This window comes from Falco naumanni, chromosome 1 (assembly GCF_017639655.2).
Source record: "Falco naumanni isolate bFalNau1 chromosome 1, bFalNau1.pat, whole genome shotgun sequence".
NCBI lineage: Eukaryota > Metazoa > Chordata > Aves > Falconiformes > Falconidae > Falco > Falco naumanni.
Genome location: NC_054054.1, coordinates 90,209,178 through 90,233,056, shown reverse-complemented (window position 1 = coordinate 90,233,056; position 23,879 = coordinate 90,209,178). Strand labels below are relative to the sequence as shown.

The following is a 23,879-nucleotide window of genomic DNA, read 5'->3' as shown; positions in this document are numbered from 1 at the left end:
CTAGAAGAGCTTGGTAAAGATCTGGAACTCTTGTCGGGACACCACTGCAGTCTGGCTCTGATACAATCAGCTCTGAAGAGAGGTATAAATAGCAGGAATTACAATGTATTTCTTACTATAATTTCTAAATTGGTACCACTTAACTTGTTAAGCAGTTGTTTAATTTCAGCTGATTTTCTCGTGTTTGCTTCAGTTTAATTAACCAACAGAACAAAAGAACAAGTTCTTCTCAATGATGTGCAGCACCCGAGCTACCTGCTGGCTTGGCTACGTGTGTGAAAGGAATGAATGCAAATGCCTGCTGTGCAATTCCTACCTCATTAAATCACGTTTTCTAAGATTTATTTATTTATTTCATCACTCAGGTCCTTGCTCATTGCAAATCTACTAATCTATTTTTTGCTTTATAAAGGACACAGCTCTTCAGTCAGCAACTAGAACACAGCCCATTGTCACAAGCGGATGGAAGTGTAGTGTGCTAAAACCGTTACCATGGATCCAGTATAGATCTCCTGTAGCTGAAGGGCTGATGAGAATTGAAGAACCGGGAACAAACATTACAACCCCTGCAGTGCAGGCTCCCTGCTCCTCACTCTCTGCATGCTCGGAGTTTAACCCTACCTGCCTGCATTCGTGACAGATGCTGATGCTTATCTGACTGACACAGGCAGAATGAGTCACGGCTGGAGCTTGCTAGCTCCCTCTAGGTTGCCAAAGCCTTTCACAGCCCGCTTTTTAACTCTTCATTCTCTAGACAAATGTACGTTTAAACTACCCAGCAGACCAGCATTAACAGCCAAAAAAAAAAAAAAAAATCTGTCTGTATAAACTGCCAAATCACAACTACACATGCAGGCTTTGTTAGCAGCTCCCCAAGGAGCCATTCTGACGCTGTTCACAAGCAGGGAAGTGAGAAGAAATTCCATGAAGCAGATAGGATGCTGCTCACGTACAGTAGTTCCAAGTACATTAGAATGAGATAAATAAATGGGGAAAATATACAAATTAAATAGGTTGTATATAAGCAGTTTTACTTATTCGTTTCAGAACACTGAAATACTCTGTCAATATAATGAATTTATTAATTTCTGCTATTTATTGGGTTTAATAAAAATTTAGATCCGATATAATGCTGACGTTTATATACTGTAAACATAATTCTGGAAAACAGATTGGTGATTAGGTTCTTTAATTTATTATTATTTATTTAATATCAGGATGATGTCCAGCTACTCTTTCACATGCTCTTAATGATTAAAAACAGAGAAGCAAGAGAAAACAGTTTGTAAGTATATCCTCTTCAATGCAAAAATAAGCTCAAGTTACAGTTAATTCATAGCAGAGAAGGGTAAGGTCAGGAATTGGTATTTTTTAGTTCAGGACCTCTGATGAAAGAACTTTGCATATCCTATTACAGGAAGGGGTTTCTGTGGGGTTTTTAACATTGTCTTTGAAAACAGATACTGTCTAGCAGGTAAAGCAATAGACAAAGAAACAAACTATTCACTACCTCTGGGGAAGTCTAGAATCTTTCTTAAATAGGTAGCAAAAACCAACATAGCTGCCTTTTTATAATGGTATAAAAACGCTGTTACATGCTCCTCAGAGTTTGACAGATAACTTCATCTTTGAAAGAGTTACCTAGCGCCTTACTTCTCACCAGAGATTAGCTAAGAAGCTCTTAAGGAGTCATCTTCAAGCCCTTGCAATTAAAACCAAAGTCTTTCCTCTACCAACAATAAGAACTCCTAGTCAAACCACATGCATAACAGAAAATATAATTTAAATATGCCTAAAATCAGCATGCACATAAAAAGATTAAAAGCACTCAATAGGGGAACAATGGATACGAGAAGATAAAACTGAAGGCAAGACAGAGCAAACCTTTGGGGCTGGTGGGAAACTAAAGAGCACAACGTTTTAGACTACAGTTTCCTCTAGTGTTTGATAAAAGATGTGAATGAAGAAAAATTACAAAACAATGAAAAAAATCATTTGCCCTCTATTTTGCATTCACTAAAAAATCTGACTGACAGTCCAAAAACTCTGCAACTTTGTAGTATAAGCTTGTTACAGTATTTGTATCAAGAAACAGTAGTGACTAAAAAGAAAACAGTCATTCCACAAAAACAGCTCTAGATGTGAAGTACTTCTGAACTGTCAACATCAACTGAAAATGAGAAGCAGAACTTCTTCAGAAGTTTCAGGACACTGGACAAAATCTTACTGAGGAAAAAGAAGGAATATCTTTAAAAGCAAGCTAGATCCACTCTGATTTTGTTAATTATTTGGTTGCTTCTTCATAGTCCTTTATTCCTAACACTAAGGAGTCCTTTGCCCAAAGCATCTGCAGAATAAACAGAGTAGTCTTGTAATTTAAAAAAAAAAAAAAAAAAAAGCTAAAACTGATGAGCAGTTTTGTTCTCAAATGTGGGTCACACAGTGACATAATCTCCAGTTACATTATTATTTCTTGCTTAAAATCAGAGGACTGTTGCACAAAAATATAGCATTTTCAGAACAAGACGAAGATTGGTGAATGCAAATACACGGATGTGCTTATCAGTTGCTTCTTTAAAGGGAAGAATCCTTTAGTGGAGGTCAAGATAAGACTCTTAGAACTTAATGTTAAAACCATTCCGTTGCATCTGGCAAGGTGAAAGATTTTCACTTTTTTCAGGCTCACCCAAAAGGGAGGCAAAATCATTACTCAAAAAGACAGTAAAACCAATGCTTCTACTCGAACAAACTGGTTGGGTATAAAGACCTCTTTCTGTCTCCGTTACGTTACAAACGAACGTACATATTCTGTTTACCATTTAAAGTATCTTGTAGAGAACTGTATGTTTTAAAAAAGCCAATTGCTTGCCTAGATACCTCCCCACTTGTGGAAGGATGTAACCCTCTTCCATCTGTTCCAAAGAATGACTTTCAGAGGAAAAGGGGGTGTTGTAGGTTGCTAAGTTAAGAAAAAAAAGAAAAAAAAACAAACCCCAAACTACCACACATACACTGCAGTACTTTAACCAGTTTATCATTAAGACTAGATATAATGTGTCTTATGGAAAAAAGCTTGCCTTTTTTTCCTTTTTTTTAACTCTGCACCAGTGTATGTATTTATGATTAGTTCAAGGAACATTGCCTTAATCAGGTCTTTCCATTCTTTCAAAATATTTTCATGCAAATTCAGAAAAGAGATACTGCGTTTCCCCTGGGACAGTGAAAGACTTAACTGAAATAGGAAATCTAAAGGAGAGACAGAACATTTCTTAAGAATAAAAATGTGTCTTTTCTTGATCTACAAGGTGATCTATATATGCTTTCTGAGGAAAAGCATCCACACAGCCTAAGTAGGTTAGGCATTATTCTTCCTCAGGCTTTAAGAGGCCTATTTGAATAAAGCGTTATGGAAGAAAAATAGAAAATAGAAAGTCCAACTGATGTAATTTAAGGATGTTTTCTCTTAGACCATTTAAAAAAAAAAAAGGCATTATACTAGTTCTAGCCAATCTCCACAATATGATCTTAACATCTTTACTGTTCTGTCAAGACAATGATCCAACACATATATTTCTGTTAATAAAAGTCATCTTGAAGCTGACACGAAAGTGATCTCCACTCAGAGAAACAAGTCAACACATTTTTCTGAAGGCAAGCATTTAAATGAAACATCACGATATTTAAATGTTACTGAATGACAATTTTGGGTTCATAAGGATAAGGAAGAGCCTTGGACTTAAGAACAATGAGATTTAGGTTTCTGCCTGTTTAATAGCAAAAGACAGCCTAAAAATCAGTCTGCAACACTTCCAAGTTCTTCTGTTTGCACAAGACACTAATTATTTTCTTCTCATATATATTGTTTCTCCATGCAAGTCCAAATACGCCATTCCATTTTCAAGACCTCTTGGACTGCAGTTACAAAACAACTCTTAAAACAGAAGATTGTTTATGCTATACATATATATGGCTTAGATGACAATGTAAGTCTTCTGACCATCTCTCAGCTAACCTCAGCAGGCATATTTTTGGTTCAAATATAAACAGCTGATGTAATTTATGGATTTCAAACAGTGAAAGATGATTAACAAAAACCCCAAAGTATATACAATGCAACCATGTTGCCAATAACACAAGTATTTCATTTCCCCATTCTCTACTTCTGATTTGAGATACTTATCAAGCAAACAGTTCCGTTATCAACTTTCCAGTTAAAATCCTGATCATTTAGCTGAAACACAGATAGAAATATGTTTATTCTATGTAAATAAATTTCAAAATATTTTCAGAAAATTGTCAAGTAAATCATCATAATCTTTTGAAAGTTTTGGGGTTTTCTGTTTGGTTGGGGTGGTGTCTGTTTTAGGGGATGGGGAGGAGCTGTTCGAAGCTTTAGAAGTCAATCAATAGCAGAAATCAACAAATACAGAGGGCAGAATCCATAAAAATGTTTCAGTACAATACTCCAAGGAAGGGGAAAATTACCTGTTGAGACAGATTCAATTAAATCTGACTTTAGGTTTAATGATTTGATTCTGTATCTGTAACTTAAGAGCTGCTTCTGAGACACATGCTACTTGAAACAAGGGAAGCTGGGAGCTTTTTTAGAGGCAACTATCTTTTGGGAAGGTGTTTACTGAAAAGTCAGGTGTTTCCTAAGTTACCATAACAACAAAATGTAACACTGAAAACCCCCTTAATAACACATTCTTAACCAAAATCTGTTAAAATGGTTTGTTAAAAAAGGTTATCCTGGAACTCCCAGCACACTGACTTAAATACCTGCAAGGCAAGTGTACCAATTTTTCCCCTACCTTTTCCAGTCTCAAATATAAATAATATCATTGCTTTTATAGACTAGAGGAAAGTCTGATTGTGCTGACACAGAAATTATTTAACAGTCAAAGAATCATTTAGGTTGGAAAAGACCCTTAAGATCACCGAGTCCAACATTCCACATAACCAAAATCTTTGACCAGATTAACTTGAGGTAGTGAGATTCTTTAATCTACACCTAAATCCTGTGACCTCTTCCAGCACTCACTGGTTTACTAATTTTCTCAGGCTGCCATTGCTCCAGTTAAACACCGCTATCTGCAGAGGTCATGATAAGAAAGAAACCTTTAGCTTTTAGATAGCCCAGGTCAAAGCTGACAAGGGTTTTCAATAGAATGACAGTGACATCGCCCTGAATAAGCCAGCAAATGGAGAAGCACTGCAGAGAGCAAAGCCATAGGTGATCCATTGAATTTGTTACTAAAAGCAAGAAGACTGCTGTGTTTTGTGCTAGTTACAGTGGGGTTTTATGAAGTCTGAGACATAACAACGAAGTCAGGGGTCAAAACTGCATGAATCTTCACGGAAGTTAGGTCCAGATATTATACGGAATGATGCAATCCACAGGCCAGCTGCAGACAGAAATGCGATTTTTAAAATCCCAAATGATTATTTCAACATTATAATGACATCAGGGCTGCCTACCAGCTTGTCCATCAGTATCACTGTTGTCACATCAAATGGCAAAACACTCAATTAACTTGTGCAGTTGTGTGAACATTAGACAGACAATTGCCAAGGAAACACGAGAACATATGCTCACATGCCATTTTTTTCCAGATCTGAGATAATATGATACAAATGCAATAGAAAAATTTTAGAAACAGAAACTGGTGACTTAGGCAAAGGGCTCTGGGGGAAAAAGGCAGAGTGAGTTGAAGTGTGGGAAATCTATGCTAAAATGATGAAAATGACTCAAGGCGCAATGGCTCTCAAAGGGCAGAAACAATGGAATTTAACACAACAGCAGCTCCACAAGTTCAAAATTAATGAATCAACAGAAAAGTGAGTAAACATTCTGTGGAGCTTCCAGCTGAAGTGCAGAGATAGTCATCAAAAGTAGAAGCACTGGCTTAGCAATTTGTCATGGAAAATGGAGCACAATCATTGCTCTTACAGCGTATTTGATAAAGAATATAAGGCAGACATGTTCCTTGCCCAGATAATCTTACAGTCCAAATAATTTAAAATACTATCAAACACAAGTCAGGCACTCATACTTAGATCATCAAAGATCCGTGAAATATTTGCTTTTGCGATGGAGCTGGTGCCTCGGTACTTCCAGATACTAAATTCCATTGCTTCCCTAGTTTCATAAACAATTTTCTGCAAAGAAAATTACTACTTCATTTTCTTTATTCTATTTCTAGTGGAATGAACAGATTTTTGACCAAAAAAAAAAAAATCAGTCTTATATTAGCCACATTAACTTTGAGGAAAAACACCAATGCCCCTATGACCGCTGACATTTTATCATCTACAGGAGCTAAAAAAAAATCACCACACCAACCAACCAACCTTAAGTGAAGTTGGATCACAAGCAATGAAAAGAGAGAATGCTGAAAATACAACAAAAAGTAATGAGATGAAGCCATAATTAAGCAAACTGAGGTGGATAAGGCCTGAAAGAACACACCGATGCATTTTAATCTGATGAAGGACATGGAAAGGACCGTTTTGATTTTCCAGTCTAGTGCCTACAGTAATATGGCAATTGCATCAGAAATTCATATAGAAGTGTATTAAACTTCATCTTGCCTTACAATTTTCACCTGAGAGATGTTAACATATCCTATCCAAAAGCAAAAACGAATTGTTTTGTTAAAAATACCTGCTCCAGGACACAGTCCTTTCTTATTATGAATAACTACTCAGATCAAACACACTTAAATACGCACATTGTACAAATTTTCATGTCCCCCAAGGAAACAGGAATTGTTATAAACACAGTATTATTCTACTTACAGTTACGGATATTATCCCAGTCAATTTTAGAAAAAAATGGATGGCAGCACAGTCCCTCATAACCTAATCTTTCCTTCTGCCCACAAAGCAGACTCTGGATCAGATCAAGAAATTCACTACTAACTTTCACATCCTCTGGGAACTTCAGAAATCTCTGCATTAGAAAGAAAAGAATTTCTGCTTAGTAGGAAAATGGTCTGAGAACAGTAAGATTAAGTTTCATTTTTCTGAGATATGCCAAGCACAAAGGATAATTATTTATAGCATACAAATAAAAGTATTGTGCTTTTTTCCAAACAGGCTTTTATATGCATTTACTGCAGTAAAGATAAGAAAAACAACCATTCCCTATCAGACAAATGGTAGTCCCGGATCACTCTCTCATGTTGAACAATGGCCAATGGCAAACACAAATGAAGAGTACCACAAAACTCTTCCCCAGAATTTTTTTTTTTAATTTTTTGAACCAGGGATAATGTCTTTGCGTTTACCAAATCTCAATGGATTCTTCCCCTATGAATTTTTCTAGTTGCTCCTTAAGCACACATAAACAGTCAGTAGTTGCAAACTTACTCCCCAGCATGAGAACGTGCTACAAGAAGTATCCTTTTCTGTTGTAACGTAGTTACTGCTGGCTCCTTTCATTTGATGCCCCTAATTCCCATATTAGAAGAGATAATAGGTGAACATTATTTGCTCACTTCCACTCAGCTACACATGATTATTTTCTTTCTTTTTTTCTTTCCTACTAACTCCCACCGTTCTATGTTTTTCAGGCTGTTATGAAGAACTAAACTGACATTTGCATAGATCATAACATCAAGATACTGTTCTTGAGCCCACCACTGGGTAAAGTTGGGGTACTTTTCCCTTCATATACATTGGTTTAAACTTATTTACACTAAATTTCATGTGATGTTTTAATCATGCAGACACTCAATATCTTCAAGTCTTCCTGCAGCTCTTCATAGCTAGCCCTTGCCTTTACTATCCACAGACGCTTAGTAAGATGCAGAAACTTTATCAATTCACAATTGTTCCTTTCAATTTCTCTTCTAGATTATTTTGGAAATGCTGCAATTATAGTTGCCAGCTACATCTCTTAATTCATGCACTGCAGATGGTTATTTTTAGATACCTGTTACAAAAAATTGATATCTACAATACATAGACATACAGAAATATAAAGCATATATTCTAATTATTTTATGAACATGGCAAAGTAAGAGAGATTTGTAAGCTTCCCTTCTCAACCGCCAAAACATAGCCTTTAGTTACAGCCTTTTTAGTCAAGAACATGGGAGGAATCCTCTTTACCTGGAAGTTCATGATGTTATTGAAAGTTTTTGCTGTAGTTCCTTCAGCAAACGGAGATCGTCCATAGATCATTTCATACGCAATGACTCCTAGGGACCACCAGTCACATTCTGGACCATAAGAAGCTTTGCCATCTCCATTCAATCCCAATAGCATTTCTGGTGCAATGTAGTCAGGTGTGCCAACAGGTAGCTTGGCATTTGCCTAGAAGCAAAGATATATCAAGTGAAATTACAGCACTTTCTGTTCATTTTGATTTTGGTAATAAACCAAATCTTTTCTCTTCTGCCCCTCTCCCCCTTTTTTTTTCCTTTTTCTTTTTTTAATGAGACACAATTTTGAGCCCTCCAAGTAAATTTTAAACTAAGTGATTTTAAGCAAGGCTATTAAGCAAGAAAGTGCAAGGTTAAGGAAACTGCTGATAAAGAAACAGAAAGCAAACTATTTAGTATAAAAAGTCAAATTATCAGAGCTATCTGTTACTAGAAAGTACAAACAGCTGAAGTAGAAAAGCAGCCTTCTAAAAAGCACAGGATTACTAAACGCTAAGTTTTAAGCAGTGTACATACTCTAGCAGTACTGTTTCTACTACTGTTAACAGGGACATCATAGCTGAAATTTCAAAAATAGTCAAATTTAGACATAAACGTGACCTTGCCTTCATTCCATTCAGTGTCATCCCTGCCTTTCTACCTTGTGTTCATGATCAGCAAAGTATTTGAATTTTTGGAGTGCTTAGAAAAGGTAATTCAGGAGTCAAAAATGCAATCATTTTTCCACCAAGTGGCATAAAGAATGGAACAAAACAGCAGGCAGACTAACACAAAAACCTGAAGACAACTAAAAAGGTAGTAAGAAAAAAATTAAAAGAAAAATGCAATGCAGAGAAGACTGGAAAGGGAAGAACAGGGAAAACAAAATATTGAGTCACAGTAATAAGAAAAAGCTACAAAAAAGTAAAAATTATAACAGAAGACAGGAATCTGGCATAAAACTTCATATTCTTGCTAACTACATTTTAATTTCAAATTATCATTTGAAGTTGTATGCAGTTACCTAAATTTACCAGTAACTTATAACAACAAATGATTTTCAGTCCAATTATGAACAATTATAAATCCACATCCTTCTTTAAACACAGCATTGAACAGTATGGTTTTTTATTGTATGATTTTTATATTGTAATGCAGCACCATGAGAAAGTAAACCTGCCTCTACCTTGTGTATTAAAATTTTAATAAGCAATTATGTATCTATTGAGAGCTACAAAAGATCTCAAGCTCACATTTGAAAAGCCATTCATAAATGGAAAAATATGTTGTGATAGATTCCATACTGGACAAGAAAGGCAGAAGAACAAGGTGTAATCAAGGAAAGATGTAACATTAGTTTTCCTTTTTTGATTGGACCACCCAAACAAGCCGTAGACAAAGTTCAAATCCAGATTATTACCGTTTTGTTCACTGTCATTTTGGCAGCTGACCCAAAGTCTCCCAGTTTAACGTGTCCTGTTCGGTCAATAAGAACATTCTCTGGTTTGATATCTCTGTAAGCAAGAAAGCAGTCAGTACTTTCCATGCCATTCCCCACTGTTACATCTAGATAACAAGATATAGATTTATTGAACTCCAATATGATTTGAAAATGCATACAGTAACAGCCTTCAAACTTTGATATGACCTTTAGAAAACTGTGATATTTAACTACTCCAACATCCTATACTGCCCTGCTCACCAATCAGCCCACAACAAGTTTTAACAATTACACTGATTTCCTGTACTACTTGGTGCTAAAAGCAACCATCTCTGGAAAAGATTTTTATTTTTTATACAGCAACATTAGGGCTTCTTTTTACTAAGCCTCCAGAAAAAATATGTAACAATCCTTTCTTGATATTAGTTTGAACTTTACATCAAAGTCAATGCCTTTAGCTACAATTATAGTTGGACTCTGATTTAATTTTCTAATTTTCTCATCTGATACAGCATGTGAAATACTGTCCTGAAAGAGGATGGAACATAAAAAAATCACAACAAGAATGCATCATTCCAGAGCACTTTTCTGGAATGATACTGATCAAATATGTGCACTGCAAAGCAACCTTTACCTACCGGTGGACATAACCCATCTGATGGACACTGTGAATAGCCAAAATCAACTCTGCAAGATAAAACTGCACCATACTCTCATCTAGCTGGTCTCCATATCGGTTTAAGAGTGACAGTAAGTCCCCTCCAGGATGATACTCCATAACCTACATAAAATTTTAAAGGAACAGATATAGCTCATATATAGAAAAGATACTCCATTCAACCCCATATTACACTGGACACATATCAAACAGTGACACATAATGCAGGAAAATTTACAGAAGATAAGCACATTTCAACCATCATGTTCTTCAACATAACAATGGCAATAGTGCTCAACAGAGGAGAAAAGAAACGAAGGCTAGGCATTACCAAGTAGAGATTTTTCTTGTCTTGAAATGCATATTGTAACTGTGGAATCCATGGGCTGGTGCTCTGAGATAATACACTGCGTTCTTCCTCAAAAAATGACACCTACAAAAAAAAAGAAAGTCTTCAGCTATATCATGATGAAACTGAGTTAGAATATATTAGAATCCCCTAGTTTCAGAAAGATTTGAGTCTGTGCCAAAGGCACACATCAGAAAAAAATTAAATTACACAGAAAATATTAAATGTTATTTCCTTGTGATGTGCACCTTTAAAAAAGTAATTTTACTCCTCCGTGTTCCCTGTTACCCTCCCACCTTCTGTTGTCTAGCTTGCTTTCAAGTGAACTGTGCCTGCAGCAAAGGCCAGCTTCCCTTCCAAGCTGGTGAAGCATCCACAAGTCCAGAGCGCAATTTTGGTTGACTCCATCTGGACTAGCCCTAATAAAATAAAACTACTCTCAAAAGAATCGGATAAGAAGAAGAGAAGCTAGAGCAATTACAGGGTAGCACCTTACAGCTAATTCAGTCATAAATTAATTGGAAGGTATTGAAACACAAGGCACTCTTGAAATCATACTCTAGCAACTGTTTAATTATTCAGATGTATAGTATAGCCAGACAAGAAATTAATTTTCTTACAGAGATACTGCAAGTTCATTTAGATCAACATTCTCTACTTTCACTGACCCACGCTCAACGAGACCAAGCAAGTGTCATATTGAGGGCAGCATCATACTTTGCTTTCTTATCAACCTATGACATCGCAAGAGTAATTTTAGTTTATCTTCATTTCTGATAGCCATAAACAATGCAAAGGGATGTCAGATGCAGGCTAACTGCACCATATATTGGGAACAACTGATGCTGATATTGCTGTATAAATTCACGAGGTCTTCATGGAGTATCTCTGTCCTACTTGTCATCTCATGTCAGTGAAAGATTAACTTCCGTTTCTCACCAAACTACGATAACAACCTCCATTATCCCTTTTTTAAGTTTTCAAGTAACACATTTCTCAAGCTAGTGAGAGGCTCTCCATAAAAATCCAGTCACCACAGTTTGCCTTCACACCCACTCTTGACATTCTACATTGCTCTTTAAACTAAAAAAAAAACACTTAATGAATAGATTGCCTAAAAATTCAAGCCATCATCAAACTGATCAATACTGATCCACTATTTTCTTCATCTGTCTTTTCCTGTCTTACAATTAGATGGTAAGCTCTTTAAGACAAGGGCCATTATTTTTTTGGATGGCACTTCAACCAATAGATTCATAGTCTATGACAACAGTTTTTAAACACAGCAGAACTACACACAAATATACTACTTCACTGCAATGTAGGACAATCCTTCTCAAGGTAAACTTTTAACTTAATTCTAATAGTAGTGACAAAAAGGAAGTAGTCAACAAATTGTAATTCATCCATCTACTGTCATAACAGAAAAATATACATACATTCTCCTGTGCCAACAAGGACTCCTTGCTCATCACCTTCATAGCATATACATCACCAGTAACTTTCTCTCTTACTACTTTTACATCTGCAAAGTGACCACAGCCAACCACACTCTTTACTTCAAAATCCTTCACGCTGGGTTGCAATTCCTTTAATTCAGCTATAGTCTCTGCATCTATAAAACCAAAAAATTTATTTTTATGTTAGCCAACTGGCATTTCGTAACAGACACATCATCAAAAATGGGGACTAAAACAACAAAAAACCCAAAACATTTTGTTCCAAACTCTCAGGAAATGTTAAATCATTACAGAATATGCTTCTCAAAAAAACCCAGTATGCATAAGAACTAGAAAAAGACTGTATTAATGCACAGTTAAGACTGAAATACAGTACATACAAAAAAAATCAGGAAATGTTAAGATAGTTCCCATAGCAACCATAATTCTGTCCCATTCATAACATCATAGGCTGATAGCCTCTTCTGTTTCTAAATTCTTTCCAACCATCCTTTACCAATACAAAGCATATTTTCTAAATACGAGGGCTTTACCCAGCCGAGTTCTACCAGTCAAGTGGCAGGGTTTTCTCCTCTGCCTGTGGGAGGCACTAGTCCATTGTCTAACAAATAATTGTAGACATTTATTTCAGATACTCAGTTCAAGTTTTCCATTAACTAGTTTCAACCATCATGCACTGTGATAATCAATTGCTCGTGGTAGATGTTCTAAAAATTCTTCAGACTAGCAGAAAATTACTCTCCACTAATAATATCTAGAAACTGTTAGACAAAACTATTATAAAGTGCATGGTAAGTTACTTTCATCCAAATGGCTTTCTAGTGTATCTTAATGAAAAAAATTGATGAAAATTGATGAAAATCTAAGCACAATATCAGTAAACTATTTACTCCACCAGAAATTATGTTTCTGAAGCACACAATTAACATTCACAAGTTATGCATACAAAATTCAGGTGACACACGGAATCCAAAAGCTTACTTCAAGCTGAAAAAGCCAACGATTACCAAGTTCCTTTCTAGAATTTTTTTTATCTCATACCTCTAGTCACCATCCTGCTCTTGACATCTGACATCCTTCTGTGGTGCATACTTGGAGCTTTGCTGTATGTACTACTCAGAAACTTTTAAAGAAAGTGCCTCCTTAACTATAAGTATAGTACAGACTAAGAAGGATGCACGTTCAAGTCACAGCACTTCAAAAGACACTTGCACTTGACATTTTTGAACCTGAACAAAGCCTTTACTAAGATTGCCAAGATCCCCTTTGCAATGTTGAGTCTGCCCACAAAACATCAGATGCTCAAAGTCCTGGGTTACAATCATTAATGAATCAAAGCAAATAAAGCATTATTCAAGCATTCAGATTCTGAAGAAAAAATGACACCTGAAAATTAGTCTGAACAAACTTACACTTTCTGACAAAGTTGCCAACATGTTTAATTTTCATTAACGTGGGGTTTCTGCATTCTTCAAAGAGAACGAATAAAGAATCAAGGATGCCTTCCCGGGAGAGAGGAGACATCTGCTGTTGAGTCACAAAGAGTGGCTTCCCCTGTTAAAAAAAAGAAGCAACAGCAGATGGAGTCTCAGACAACAATGAAAAGCCTCAAATCAATAACATATGTATAGAGCAGATTATATATTATCCATTTAAAAATCACTACTTCAGAAATTAGACAAATTATACAGAAGTGTAAGGTAAATATATCAACTTACTGTCTTAATGGCAATAGCTAGAGGTATTTTACTTTTAGACAAAACAATCCTCTAAAGATTGTTAAAGTTCAAATGACAGCTTTCTTGGAACGATGTACATCCCACTGACGACTCTGATCTCATTGGCTTTTTTCTTGACATTGTACCATGTGGGTTTTTTTCACGATACAAGTAGTTTAAGCAATCAGCATCAATATTAGCTCTAGATGGAAAAGCTGCTGAATTTCAGATGATCAAATAGCACCTGGTTACATAAATCCACCTCATGACAAACCCTCAGCTACATCACCCAGGAAAAAAATGGGGATTACAGGACACAATGCAACATTGCATCTTTATGTGGGAAAATCCACTCAGGCTAAAACATCAACAGATACACATAAATCTATGACAAGCCACTATCTGCTGAACTTTGTGCAAACTCGGTACACACTTTGAACTTCAACTAATTATCCCTTTCTCTTACTCCTTCCTCCTGTTATAGTTGAATTGAAATAACTAGAGCCCGAATTAAATTCACTAAGTATTTATTAAGGCAGGAAAGCAAAACCAGCGCTGGGCGGCCGGGGAGTCACAGCTCCGTCCAGGCTCGCAAATTCCAACAAGTATCAGAACCCTTTTATCCTCAACTTCAAGGCCGGTTTAAGCAAACAGCTATGCTCTCAGTCCCGTAGCAAGAAGCTGTATTTTGCAAAACTAATCTATTTTTACGCTAAGGTCTAAACAAAGACAAAAGTTGTCATAGTAACATGAGATTATGGTTTAACATTTGCCTTTAGAAAGTATATCTTGCAACCTCATGGTTAAGTCTTTTCTCGCCAGACAGAACATTCTCAAATCTGTTGCAGCAAGATCGTTCCTTTTATTAAAACCCCATTTGATCAGCAAATTACCCTTAGTTACTTATTACACTCCAAAGGACCACACAGGCATGCTTTGAGTGTCCACGCTAACAAGCAAAACTGTATTTTGATATGCTGGGTATGGACGCAGATGAAACTGAGATCAGCTAATCCCAGGTCAGATGCTCTTTACCTGAAAGAGCAGATTGAGCCGAGAAACTCGGCTGGTGATGGGCTCCATCGGTCCTGCTTCTGCCGGGTTTCGGGCACCGCATTTAAACTTCAGCATCTTTAGAGATTATCGTGTGTCAAAGATCACCTGAAAAAAAGAACAGGGACTTGCAAGCAGAGGCACGCGAATGGCTTACTTTAAGAGAAGGGGGATGGGGGGTGTGGGTTATAACTTAAGTAACTTGTATTTCCTTAGAGGTAAAAATTTATTAAAACTACCGAGCCTGAACGCGTCCGGAGTGCCACAGCAGTTAAGGCGGTGTGGGGAGCGGCGGGGGGAAGGACAGGCTGCAGAGGGAACACCAACCCTGAGGGCGCAGAGCCCGCGCTGCCATCAGCCGCCGCCCCGGCCCGCGCTTCTCCTCACGCCACCGGCGCGAGCCCCGACCTCCAGCCATCCCACAACCCCCCACGCCGCTGCCCACCTGCCGCCCCGCTTTACCGCCATCCCGGTTTGAACGGAGTAAGGGCGTGCCGCGGCGAGCATCACTTCCGATGACGCGCACCGGGCGCCCCCTGCTCAGCCAATCCCGAGGCCGGCCTGGCGGGCGCGCAGTCGTCAGTTGCCGCAGCTGCCGTGGGGGAGCGGCCGAGGCCCCTGGGGACGTCAGCTGTGCGTCACTCCGCCGAGCGGGCCGTTAACGGTTGTAACCGCCACGGTAGCGGTCTGGCCGGGCCGCCGGGCAGCGTGGGGCTTCCCCCGCGCTGGGGCTGGCAGCCGCCCGCCCGCTGACCCAGACCTGGCGGGAGGGCGGGGGCTCTGCCGGGGCGCGGCGGGGAGACGCTGCTGTGTGCGGCCGGTGCTCTGCTCTCACGGGTGTGTTCCCGTAAAGTGTGTGCGGCTTGTTCTGTATGTTACCTCTGCCTTTTTTTTTTTTTTCTCGCCTTTTTTTTTTTTTTTTTTCCTGCCTTTGCCAAATCTTAAAAGGCCAAAATGACTCACTCCTGATAGCTCTGACTGGAGCTGGTTCAACTGTAGACTAGGCGTCATAGCTGGCAGCAGCTAACCGCCAGGTAGGACAGCCAGAGGGGAAATAAAAATGTTCTCCAAAGCTTTAAATTTTCCTGTGTAAAATGATCGTTTGACCTTCATGTCCCAATTTATGGGTTTTTTAATTGATATGTGTGGCCATTTTATTCATATATGGGGTAATTAGCTTTCAAGTGAAGCATCAGTGAAAATGTTCCAGCTCTGGCATCCCCTCCAAAGTGCCTACGTGCCACCCATCAAAATGCTAAGTGGAATGCAGCATGACCTTGTTTAACAGTGGATCAGTGCAGTGATGTCAGTGGAGAACATCAGCGTGAAGCATTGATGGTATCTGGAAACATCACAGTTATGCAAAAACCAGGATGCTGTTTCAAAGTACAGTTTGTTGGCAGGATTTAAGCTGGTAACAAATCTAGGTGATGGGGGTTCCTTGAAAATAATCATATTGCTGTGTAGAGGTATAAAATGATATTTTGCTCTCCAGCAATTATTTTAATTATGCTAATAGTAGGTTGGCATCTAGCTGATGAAGTAATACACTGATGGATTTATTATATTATGACTTTATACAAATTATTTTACAGATCTACGCTTCCTTCCACCTCTTCCAGACCACTCCTGGAACACTGACATATTTTTAGTGTATTCCTTATCTCAAACTTACATATCTGGGTTCATTTCAAGTTATTAAACCTGAAAGAGTTTTTAAAATCTGATTTATTGCCCACCAGCTGCACTGCCAATTTGCTTTTTGGATTCTACTCAGGACACTGTCATTGTGTATGTCTCATCCACAACTGCATTGCACAGGAGAGATCAGCTTTTAAGAGGTGCAGTAAAGAGCTTCCTTCCTTTTCATAAACTTGTGAATTTTCATGCTAATGCATTTTAGTAAAGTGACACATCCTACCTTGATACTTGGAACCCTGTTATGTCTAAGGGTACTCTGTCCTAGATTTTGGACAAGTCTTACTGTCTGCCATTCAAACTAAGAGGAGAACTTCAAGCTCCTCTGCCTTTCACTTTCTCCAGATTACCTTCTGCTGCACAACTGCTGTTGCCCCCCCTCTCTTCTGTCACAATTACTGTTAAGTATCCACACTGTTTCTAATGCCACCTAGGGAAAATTACAGTTTCTGTAGATTAGATTTAGAAAAGGGGGGAAGCAGAAGAGCTGGGTTCTCTGACAGCTCATCTCCATATTGTGTCGAATAACAAGGTGTTGCTGATTCTCTTTCCACCTTCTCTGCAAGATAGTGTAAAACAGCTGATCCACAAACCAGGTGAGGAGATGGGTCGGTCATTAAGGGTTTAATCTCACCCACGTTAGGCTACACTTTCCCTTCTCCAACATGAACACTAGCTCCGGGTCTCCTACACAGTATCCCAAATTTCACCAGCCAGGTGAACTGCTTGGGTAACAAATCTGCCTCAGTTGAATAACTGACCTCTCAAATGCCCAGCAAGTTCAACAATTGTATGAGTTTAGCTGCTATGATTTTCATGTTTATAACTTAATTCTTCCAAATAAAGATTTATTTTTTTCATACGGTTGACTGCTTGCAAGCAAGGAAGCTGGTTGTTAAAATCATTGTTTGGAACACACAGTTTTCCTTGTAATTTAGGTGTGGGCTCAAGTTAATGAGTTCCCTTTAAGAAAGTCCTTAAACATATTTTGCTGAAAGAAGCCAAGTGGTAGAATATCACTTGCTGGTTTTTCTTCTTTGTCGATGTGTAAAAGACTCACATAAGTAAGAATGGCTAGCAGAAAAATGAAATAGTAGCATAAAAATACAGCTGCACCAGAACAGTTAGCAAACATTAAGAAAAGAAGCTGAAGTGGCGGTTGAGGGAACTAGGGGAAAGAGAGAAAATCTGTGCAGTTTCAGTGATAAAACCTCAGTACCCGTTTCTGATGTCTCAAATAAAAATAAATAAATACCTTTTCAGAAGAACACATACTTTGTTTTTCTTTAAATTGGTGATCTGAAGTCTTCCAAGTAAAAGTGATGATTTCTTCATACTTCTGATACTTTTATCAAGAGCAATTGTAGTACGCTAGTTCTTTGTCTTTATAACGGTCAAATTAGAGATCAGTTCTTAATCTTGACAGCTACTCCTGTGGATAACCTCACTTGAAGGATCGTCAGCAGACCTGCAGTTGTATAAAACAAGGGCTTATTCTCCACTATTAAATTAATAGGTCATTCAAAAGTGTAACAGAATAAATAGCTCTATGATTTTCCCTAAACAGGTCCCAATATGGTGCTCAACATGTTTTGACATCTCACCATGCACTGAATTGGTTACCATCTGTTTGGCATTTTTATTATAAGAGTAGGGGTTTCCCTTTATTTCCTTGGCCAAAATTCTCCACCTTCCTGCTGTTGTATACTGTGCCAAGGTGACTGTGTTCCAAAGATTGCTTGTCACTGTAACACCCTTCAGGCTTGCTCGGGGTCTAAGACACTAAGTAAATGTAAAAGACTGGGCATGCAGGTATGCCAACTTTTTGCCAAGAACCTGGCACTCAGATTCTCATCCAAACTGCCATATTTTAATGGGCAGAGAGATGCCAAATCCCCTCTAACACCATCTGGCTGTGAACTTCTGTATTTACAGCAGCATCTCTCTTAAATATCTTTATCTTTAGAGCAGCAAGACCGTCGTGACTGCTCCCAGGATGCTAACTTCCTGAGATTTACATATGGCTAGAATGTAATAAAAAAGGCTTGTACTATCACAATTCTAAGAGCTAAGCATGACCAAAAAACTTTTTTGTCCTACCTGGGAAATGTCTTCAAGTCTGGTTTTTCCAAACTTTAATGCTTATCTGTTCATGGAGACTGGTAGCAGTTTGCAACCAACTTCCAGAGTACGTGGACCTCAGAAATCATGTTCTTCAGTGATTCATTTGTCAATTGTTATGGCTGGCCTTTACCATAGCTGATCTATATGCATATGAAAGCACAGAATTAATTATCCATTCTCACCTCTATCCCTTTCTCTTAACTTACCAGTCTTTAAAAGACCTTGTAATAAACCAAGCTCTTCCTTTTTTTTTTCCTAGCCCTAACCCTGATCATAGCCAGGTTACCCCTTTCTGTATCAAAATAAAGGGTTAGACTTGGCTGACTCAAAAACCATCATAAACCCTTGCTCTCACCATTGCTTAATGGAACCTAAACAATCCTTAGATCGTAGGCACATTTTTTACTACTTTCTTTTCCTAAACGACCACAAAATATGCAGCTTGGATGTAATAGTCACACACACTACAGGGGACAGAAATATTTGTACAATACATCTTCAGGAATAACAGTTACGGAAGAGGTAAGTAGATTCCTTTTCAGAGAAAGATATGAAGGCAAAGAGAAATAATCACCAGGAAAACAAATATATTGTCTTTCCTTCTGCAGTATTTTTTATTTCCTCCTTAGAATTTTTGGAAGACAACCACTCTGCATTCTCCTAGGATAAGCAGAAAGGAAATGGAACATTAAAAGACCTAACTGTTAGGTGTTTCTTCCATAGACTTCCACTAGAAGTTAGGTACATAGCTACATCTGACAATACTCTTCAAGGTTCTTTTGACTGAAATATTAAAGAACTTTTTTGTTTGTATTAGCAATATGCTAATGATAATATTATGTAAGTGCTAATGTTCACTGGGGGGGCTTTATTATACTTTTTTTAAAAAAATAAATCTGTATATTTATAGAAGTAAAATACATTAAAATAGAACTATTTCAAATATACATGGTAGCCTTCCTATCAGATACATAGCCATTATTTATTTATTTATAAGAATGCACATGTGATGCTCTTCACACCTAATCCCAGTTCTAAGGATACCTCATCCCAGCATACACTTTTGAGTGACTACCCATGTTTTCTTACCAAACTCTTCTAACATACAGCCATATATTGAATATCCTTGTAAGCCAAAACATAATCATGCTAAATTTCTGGTGTGACCAAAATGAAATGGTAACTGAATTGGGTCACTAACAATCTTTTTTATGTGCGAGCTGAGCATTTAACCACATGGAAGTGAAGCTTTTTTTTAATCCTAATTGTCTTCCACATTATTTTTTTTTTTATCCTAAAACAAATACCTCATTACTTTCTAGAGAAAGAAATTATTAACTTTTAGATACAGTGAAAAGCAAATGATCTTTTATATATCTCAGCTTCAGGCTTCATGCTATCACAGGAACACCCCTGATTCCACAAGAATTGTTTTACAGAAAGCAATTTATTAAACCTCATGATCTGCCAAGACACATGAATATTGATGTGTTCATATTAACATCACCTGGAGCAGCTGAAAACTAAATTTGTCATGACTTAATGGGAATTACATGTTGCAGAGCAACAAGTGACAAGGGCTTAATTAAAGCAAACTGGCAAAGTATCTGAGCAACTATAATAAACATACTGTTTTGTTTTAAATGCAGCTAAAGAACTAGCATGTTTTCATTGATGTGGAAAGGAAGGCAATGTTGAACTCTGTTCTAAAAGATAAAACCTAGAATGGGACAAGTAAAGTTTATCATCTGGAAACTGCATATAGAACACTCACTCTGGAATTTAGATACAGTAATCGTGTAAAAGACAGCCATATCAAGTTCTATTTTACCTGGATTTGAAAAAGAAGCTATGAAGTGAGATACCTTTATAGTGAAGATACAAAACTCTTTTGAGAGCACAATTAAAACATTATTAGAATTTGATCTTATATTAGTCCTAGGATGAATGAACTCTAGATGTTCACAGGAGGACTTTTTTCCTTGCCTTAAATCAACAAATCCACAGGAAAGACACCCTTTTCTTTACTACAACAATTTGCTTGCATGTGGGATGGTCATCAGTGCTTCATTGCCATGTGTTAGAATTCCATTTAGAGACCTAGCATTCCTCACCCTCCTGTGGGCTGCAGAACACTGTGTATCCTGAATTGTGGTGAAAGAATTTCTGACTCAGTCTAGTCCATGCACTATATTTGGAAACTGGAAATCTGACCATCATCAAGGGAAAGTGCCCCAAAAGATTAATTCTGTCTTAATATAAGTAGGAGGCTCTTAGTTGATCTCTGTCCCTGAGATCAGCCAGAAACAGAGACGTGCCAGACAGACATCTCCCTATCCAATATTGATGAGTAGCAGAGCAATGCATACCCATAAATCTCTTTGGCTGACTTCCAAAAAGTGTAAGAATGTGAATTAATTTAGGAAGTAGCTAGATGGCATTGAAAGATACTCGTATGTCACTATACCATTTTGATTTTGGGGAGAACAGGTCTCGTTATTGTTTGGAGTTTTCTGGAATAAATAAGGTTAGAATGATGTTGAAACTGCACTATACAACAAAATGGCAGGCAGCCATCTGAGGAGGGAAGCATCACTAAATCAGTTTTCCAATGGAGTGAAAAACATCTCCCTTTTTGAAACAGGGATGTTTGATAGTAGGTGGGGTTTTTTTAAATAGGTCAGTTCAATGCCAGTTACAAACTACAGTTCAGTTGGGAACAGCCTGCTCAGATCAAATCCACACACTGAGGCAATGGCTGCAGTCATCTCTGATGTAGAAGTCACTGGGAAATGTAAGGTGCTTCCCTGCAGCCCAGTGTTGGCTGACATATGTAGCTACAACACAAGACAGAGTTCCAAGATTTGTTATCTGAAAGCAAAAGAAAACCATTTGCTCTCACCTACAGTTTAGTAAAACAAATACTGTCAGGCTGAATCATCAAAATTAAGTATTACAATAGATTAAACAAAATATGTCTGTTAAAATTCTGTAAGCTCTTTTTTAAAAAGGCTTCTTCATATAACTCAATTTGAAAGAAATTCCATCTTTTTTCTTTTGAATATTTATTCAAAAAAAATCAGTAAACAAAAATCTGTGCACTGCGGCCTTATCGGCATGGTAGCAAGAGCGAATAGGGTAGAAAAGAACAATAGTAGCACTTTGTTCAGAGTATAAATAAAAGCATCAGATGAGGCAATGACAGCTTTAATGTAGGACTCTTCCAGGTAAGACTAAAAGAAATTTAGATATGATTGCCTGTCTATTTTTTAATTTGGAATCACGATTTTGGGACTTTACAGATTTAAGATGTTCTTGCTCTGAGTGGGTGTGTTCATTCCTGTCTTGAAGAGTTCAGCAATGACAGCCTACATGTTACTTTATTTAATTCTTCTAGAATTAGTTCTATACTGTTTGCTTGGAGGGCAAGAAATATTTTACAGTGACTATTGTGGGATTCTGATTTTTAAACAGCTTTTCCATGTTACGAATTGTGATGAGTAAGTGATTAAGAGATAACACTGACAAACAGTGAAGTAACTTAATGCTCATGTAGGAACTGAATGACAATTTTTGGCTGCTCCGGAGGTCCCTGCATGGTCAAATCGCTCTTTTTGGAGCGCTGTTCATCATTCCTGATGGTGATTGGCTTGGATCACATTGTTTTCTTACACTTTTAAATTTCCTTTGCTACCTGAATGGAAAAGGCTACAAACCCAGTACATTTTCCCTAAAGAAACTAAAAAAAAAAGCACAGTGGGAGGTTGTTGCAATGATGCAGTGTTCATGGTCTGCCAAGGAACTGCATTTAACCATTTTTAGCCAAAGGCTTCGTACTAGAGTACAAGACTTGAAAGAGGAAAGGAAACTCCACACAGAAGAGGTTTTATGGAATAAACTTTTCCTGCAAAAAAAAGGGTTAAAGCTACTTTTCTTCTTTCCTGTGTTTTTAAAGTACTGCAGATGGACTTCAAGTTTTAAAAATTGCTTTTTAATAAAATTTGGTTTATGCTACTGATCAAATGCCTCTATAATTGAATGAATTACGTAAGTACTAAGGTAGAATATTTTCGACTTTCTGCTCTTCCCATCACTCACCTATCCAGTTTTCCTCAGAGCAAGGAGTCTTGTGCATTGATTCTCTAAAATTTTGAAATGGATCACGTGCAGCATTTATGAATTGTACCCATGGATGAAAACAGCTAGTAGCAATTACTTTCTTGGAAACAGAAAGAGAAATGCAGACTTGTTGGGGCATACATATTACAATTCTTAAACCTTTTAAACATGATGCAGAAAGTAGTCAGCTTTTCACATCAAACAGTTACCAGAAAAAGCCTAATAGCCAACTTCAAAATGTCAAAAACAAACAAATAAACAAAATCTATGCTAAGTGATTGTTATTTGCTAACAACTTTTCTAAAGCAGAACACCACCTACCACTTAAAATCTGCCAGAAGACAGCAGTAAAAAAAATTGGAGGTGGCTGTGTTCTGCATCAACTCAATCCACCATGAACAGATATTAGGAAATAAAGTTTTTACATTTTTGAATACAGGATGCTGGAATAAAAGAGTATTCGCACACAGAATGCACAGTTTGTTGCACCTCTGTCCTCTCTATATTCTCCTGGGTTTCATTCTGATGCCATTGAGTACCCCAGCATCAAAAGAGGATATATCATCTACTTCCTGTGAATAAGAACAGCTATTTCTCTCTTGAAAAGGGCTCTTTAAATCCTACTGTTTTTCTGGTTTGCCAAACTGGGATTCTTCAGCACCAAACTGAGACAGAGGCACAGACAGGCAATGCTGGCAGTAGTGTTCAACAAGCTGTGTGGTGTCTGCTAATAGATGGTTATTCTAGAACCACTCTTCCCTCATATGTAACCTCTTGGGGCAAAAATGCCATCTTGACATTCAAAAAGATCCAATAAACAGGCTAATACAAGGTATTTGTAAATTATGAAGGTGCAGGAACAAGACTACCTCATCACCCTGTCAACTGCCCAGTTGTGGTATGAGCAGGAAGACATACAACTCCAACAGCATGAATCAGGACTACCAACACATCAGAAAATGGCAACTGCTAAATAACATTTTTCTTTTCATCCTCACCAAGTCTTTTGTAAGGGGCCATTTCTGCCCAAGCTGCATATAAATTGTACATTGTTAGTAGATCGATGCTCTCTCACTTCATCTGCATAGCGTTTCATGCCAAAACCATGA

General features: G+C 37.7%; 1 protein-coding gene across 11 annotated transcripts in view; it reads right to left on the bottom strand.

Moving 5' to 3' along the window:
* Positions 1 to 15,345, bottom strand: part of CIT (citron rho-interacting serine/threonine kinase) — a 73,789-nt gene extending 58,444 nt beyond the window's left edge. For 4 of the 11 annotated variants that reach the window (XM_040605566.1, XM_040605605.1, XM_040605615.1 and 1 more), the window contains exons 1-9: positions 15,069 to 15,183; positions 14,812 to 14,937; positions 13,471 to 13,612; positions 12,038 to 12,213; positions 10,581 to 10,682; positions 10,230 to 10,372; positions 9,571 to 9,664; positions 8,119 to 8,322; positions 6,802 to 6,955 (exon numbers count right to left, since the gene is read on the bottom strand). In XM_040605566.1, the coding sequence (XP_040461500.1) occupies positions 6,802 to 6,955; positions 8,119 to 8,322; positions 9,571 to 9,664; positions 10,230 to 10,372; positions 10,581 to 10,682; positions 12,038 to 12,213; positions 13,471 to 13,612; positions 14,812 to 14,907 (1,111 nt within the window). In that variant the 5' untranslated portion in view covers positions 14,908 to 14,937; positions 15,069 to 15,183. Of the gene's footprint in view, positions 1 to 6,801; positions 6,956 to 8,118; positions 8,323 to 9,570; positions 9,665 to 10,229; positions 10,373 to 10,580; positions 10,683 to 12,037; positions 12,214 to 13,470; positions 13,613 to 14,811; positions 14,938 to 15,068; positions 15,185 to 15,274 lie in introns of those variants that run through there. The other 7 variants (XM_040605643.1, XM_040605595.1, XM_040605661.1 and 4 more) reach the window with 4 other exon arrangements.
* Between the last annotated feature and the right edge of the window lie 8,534 nt (positions 15,346 to 23,879).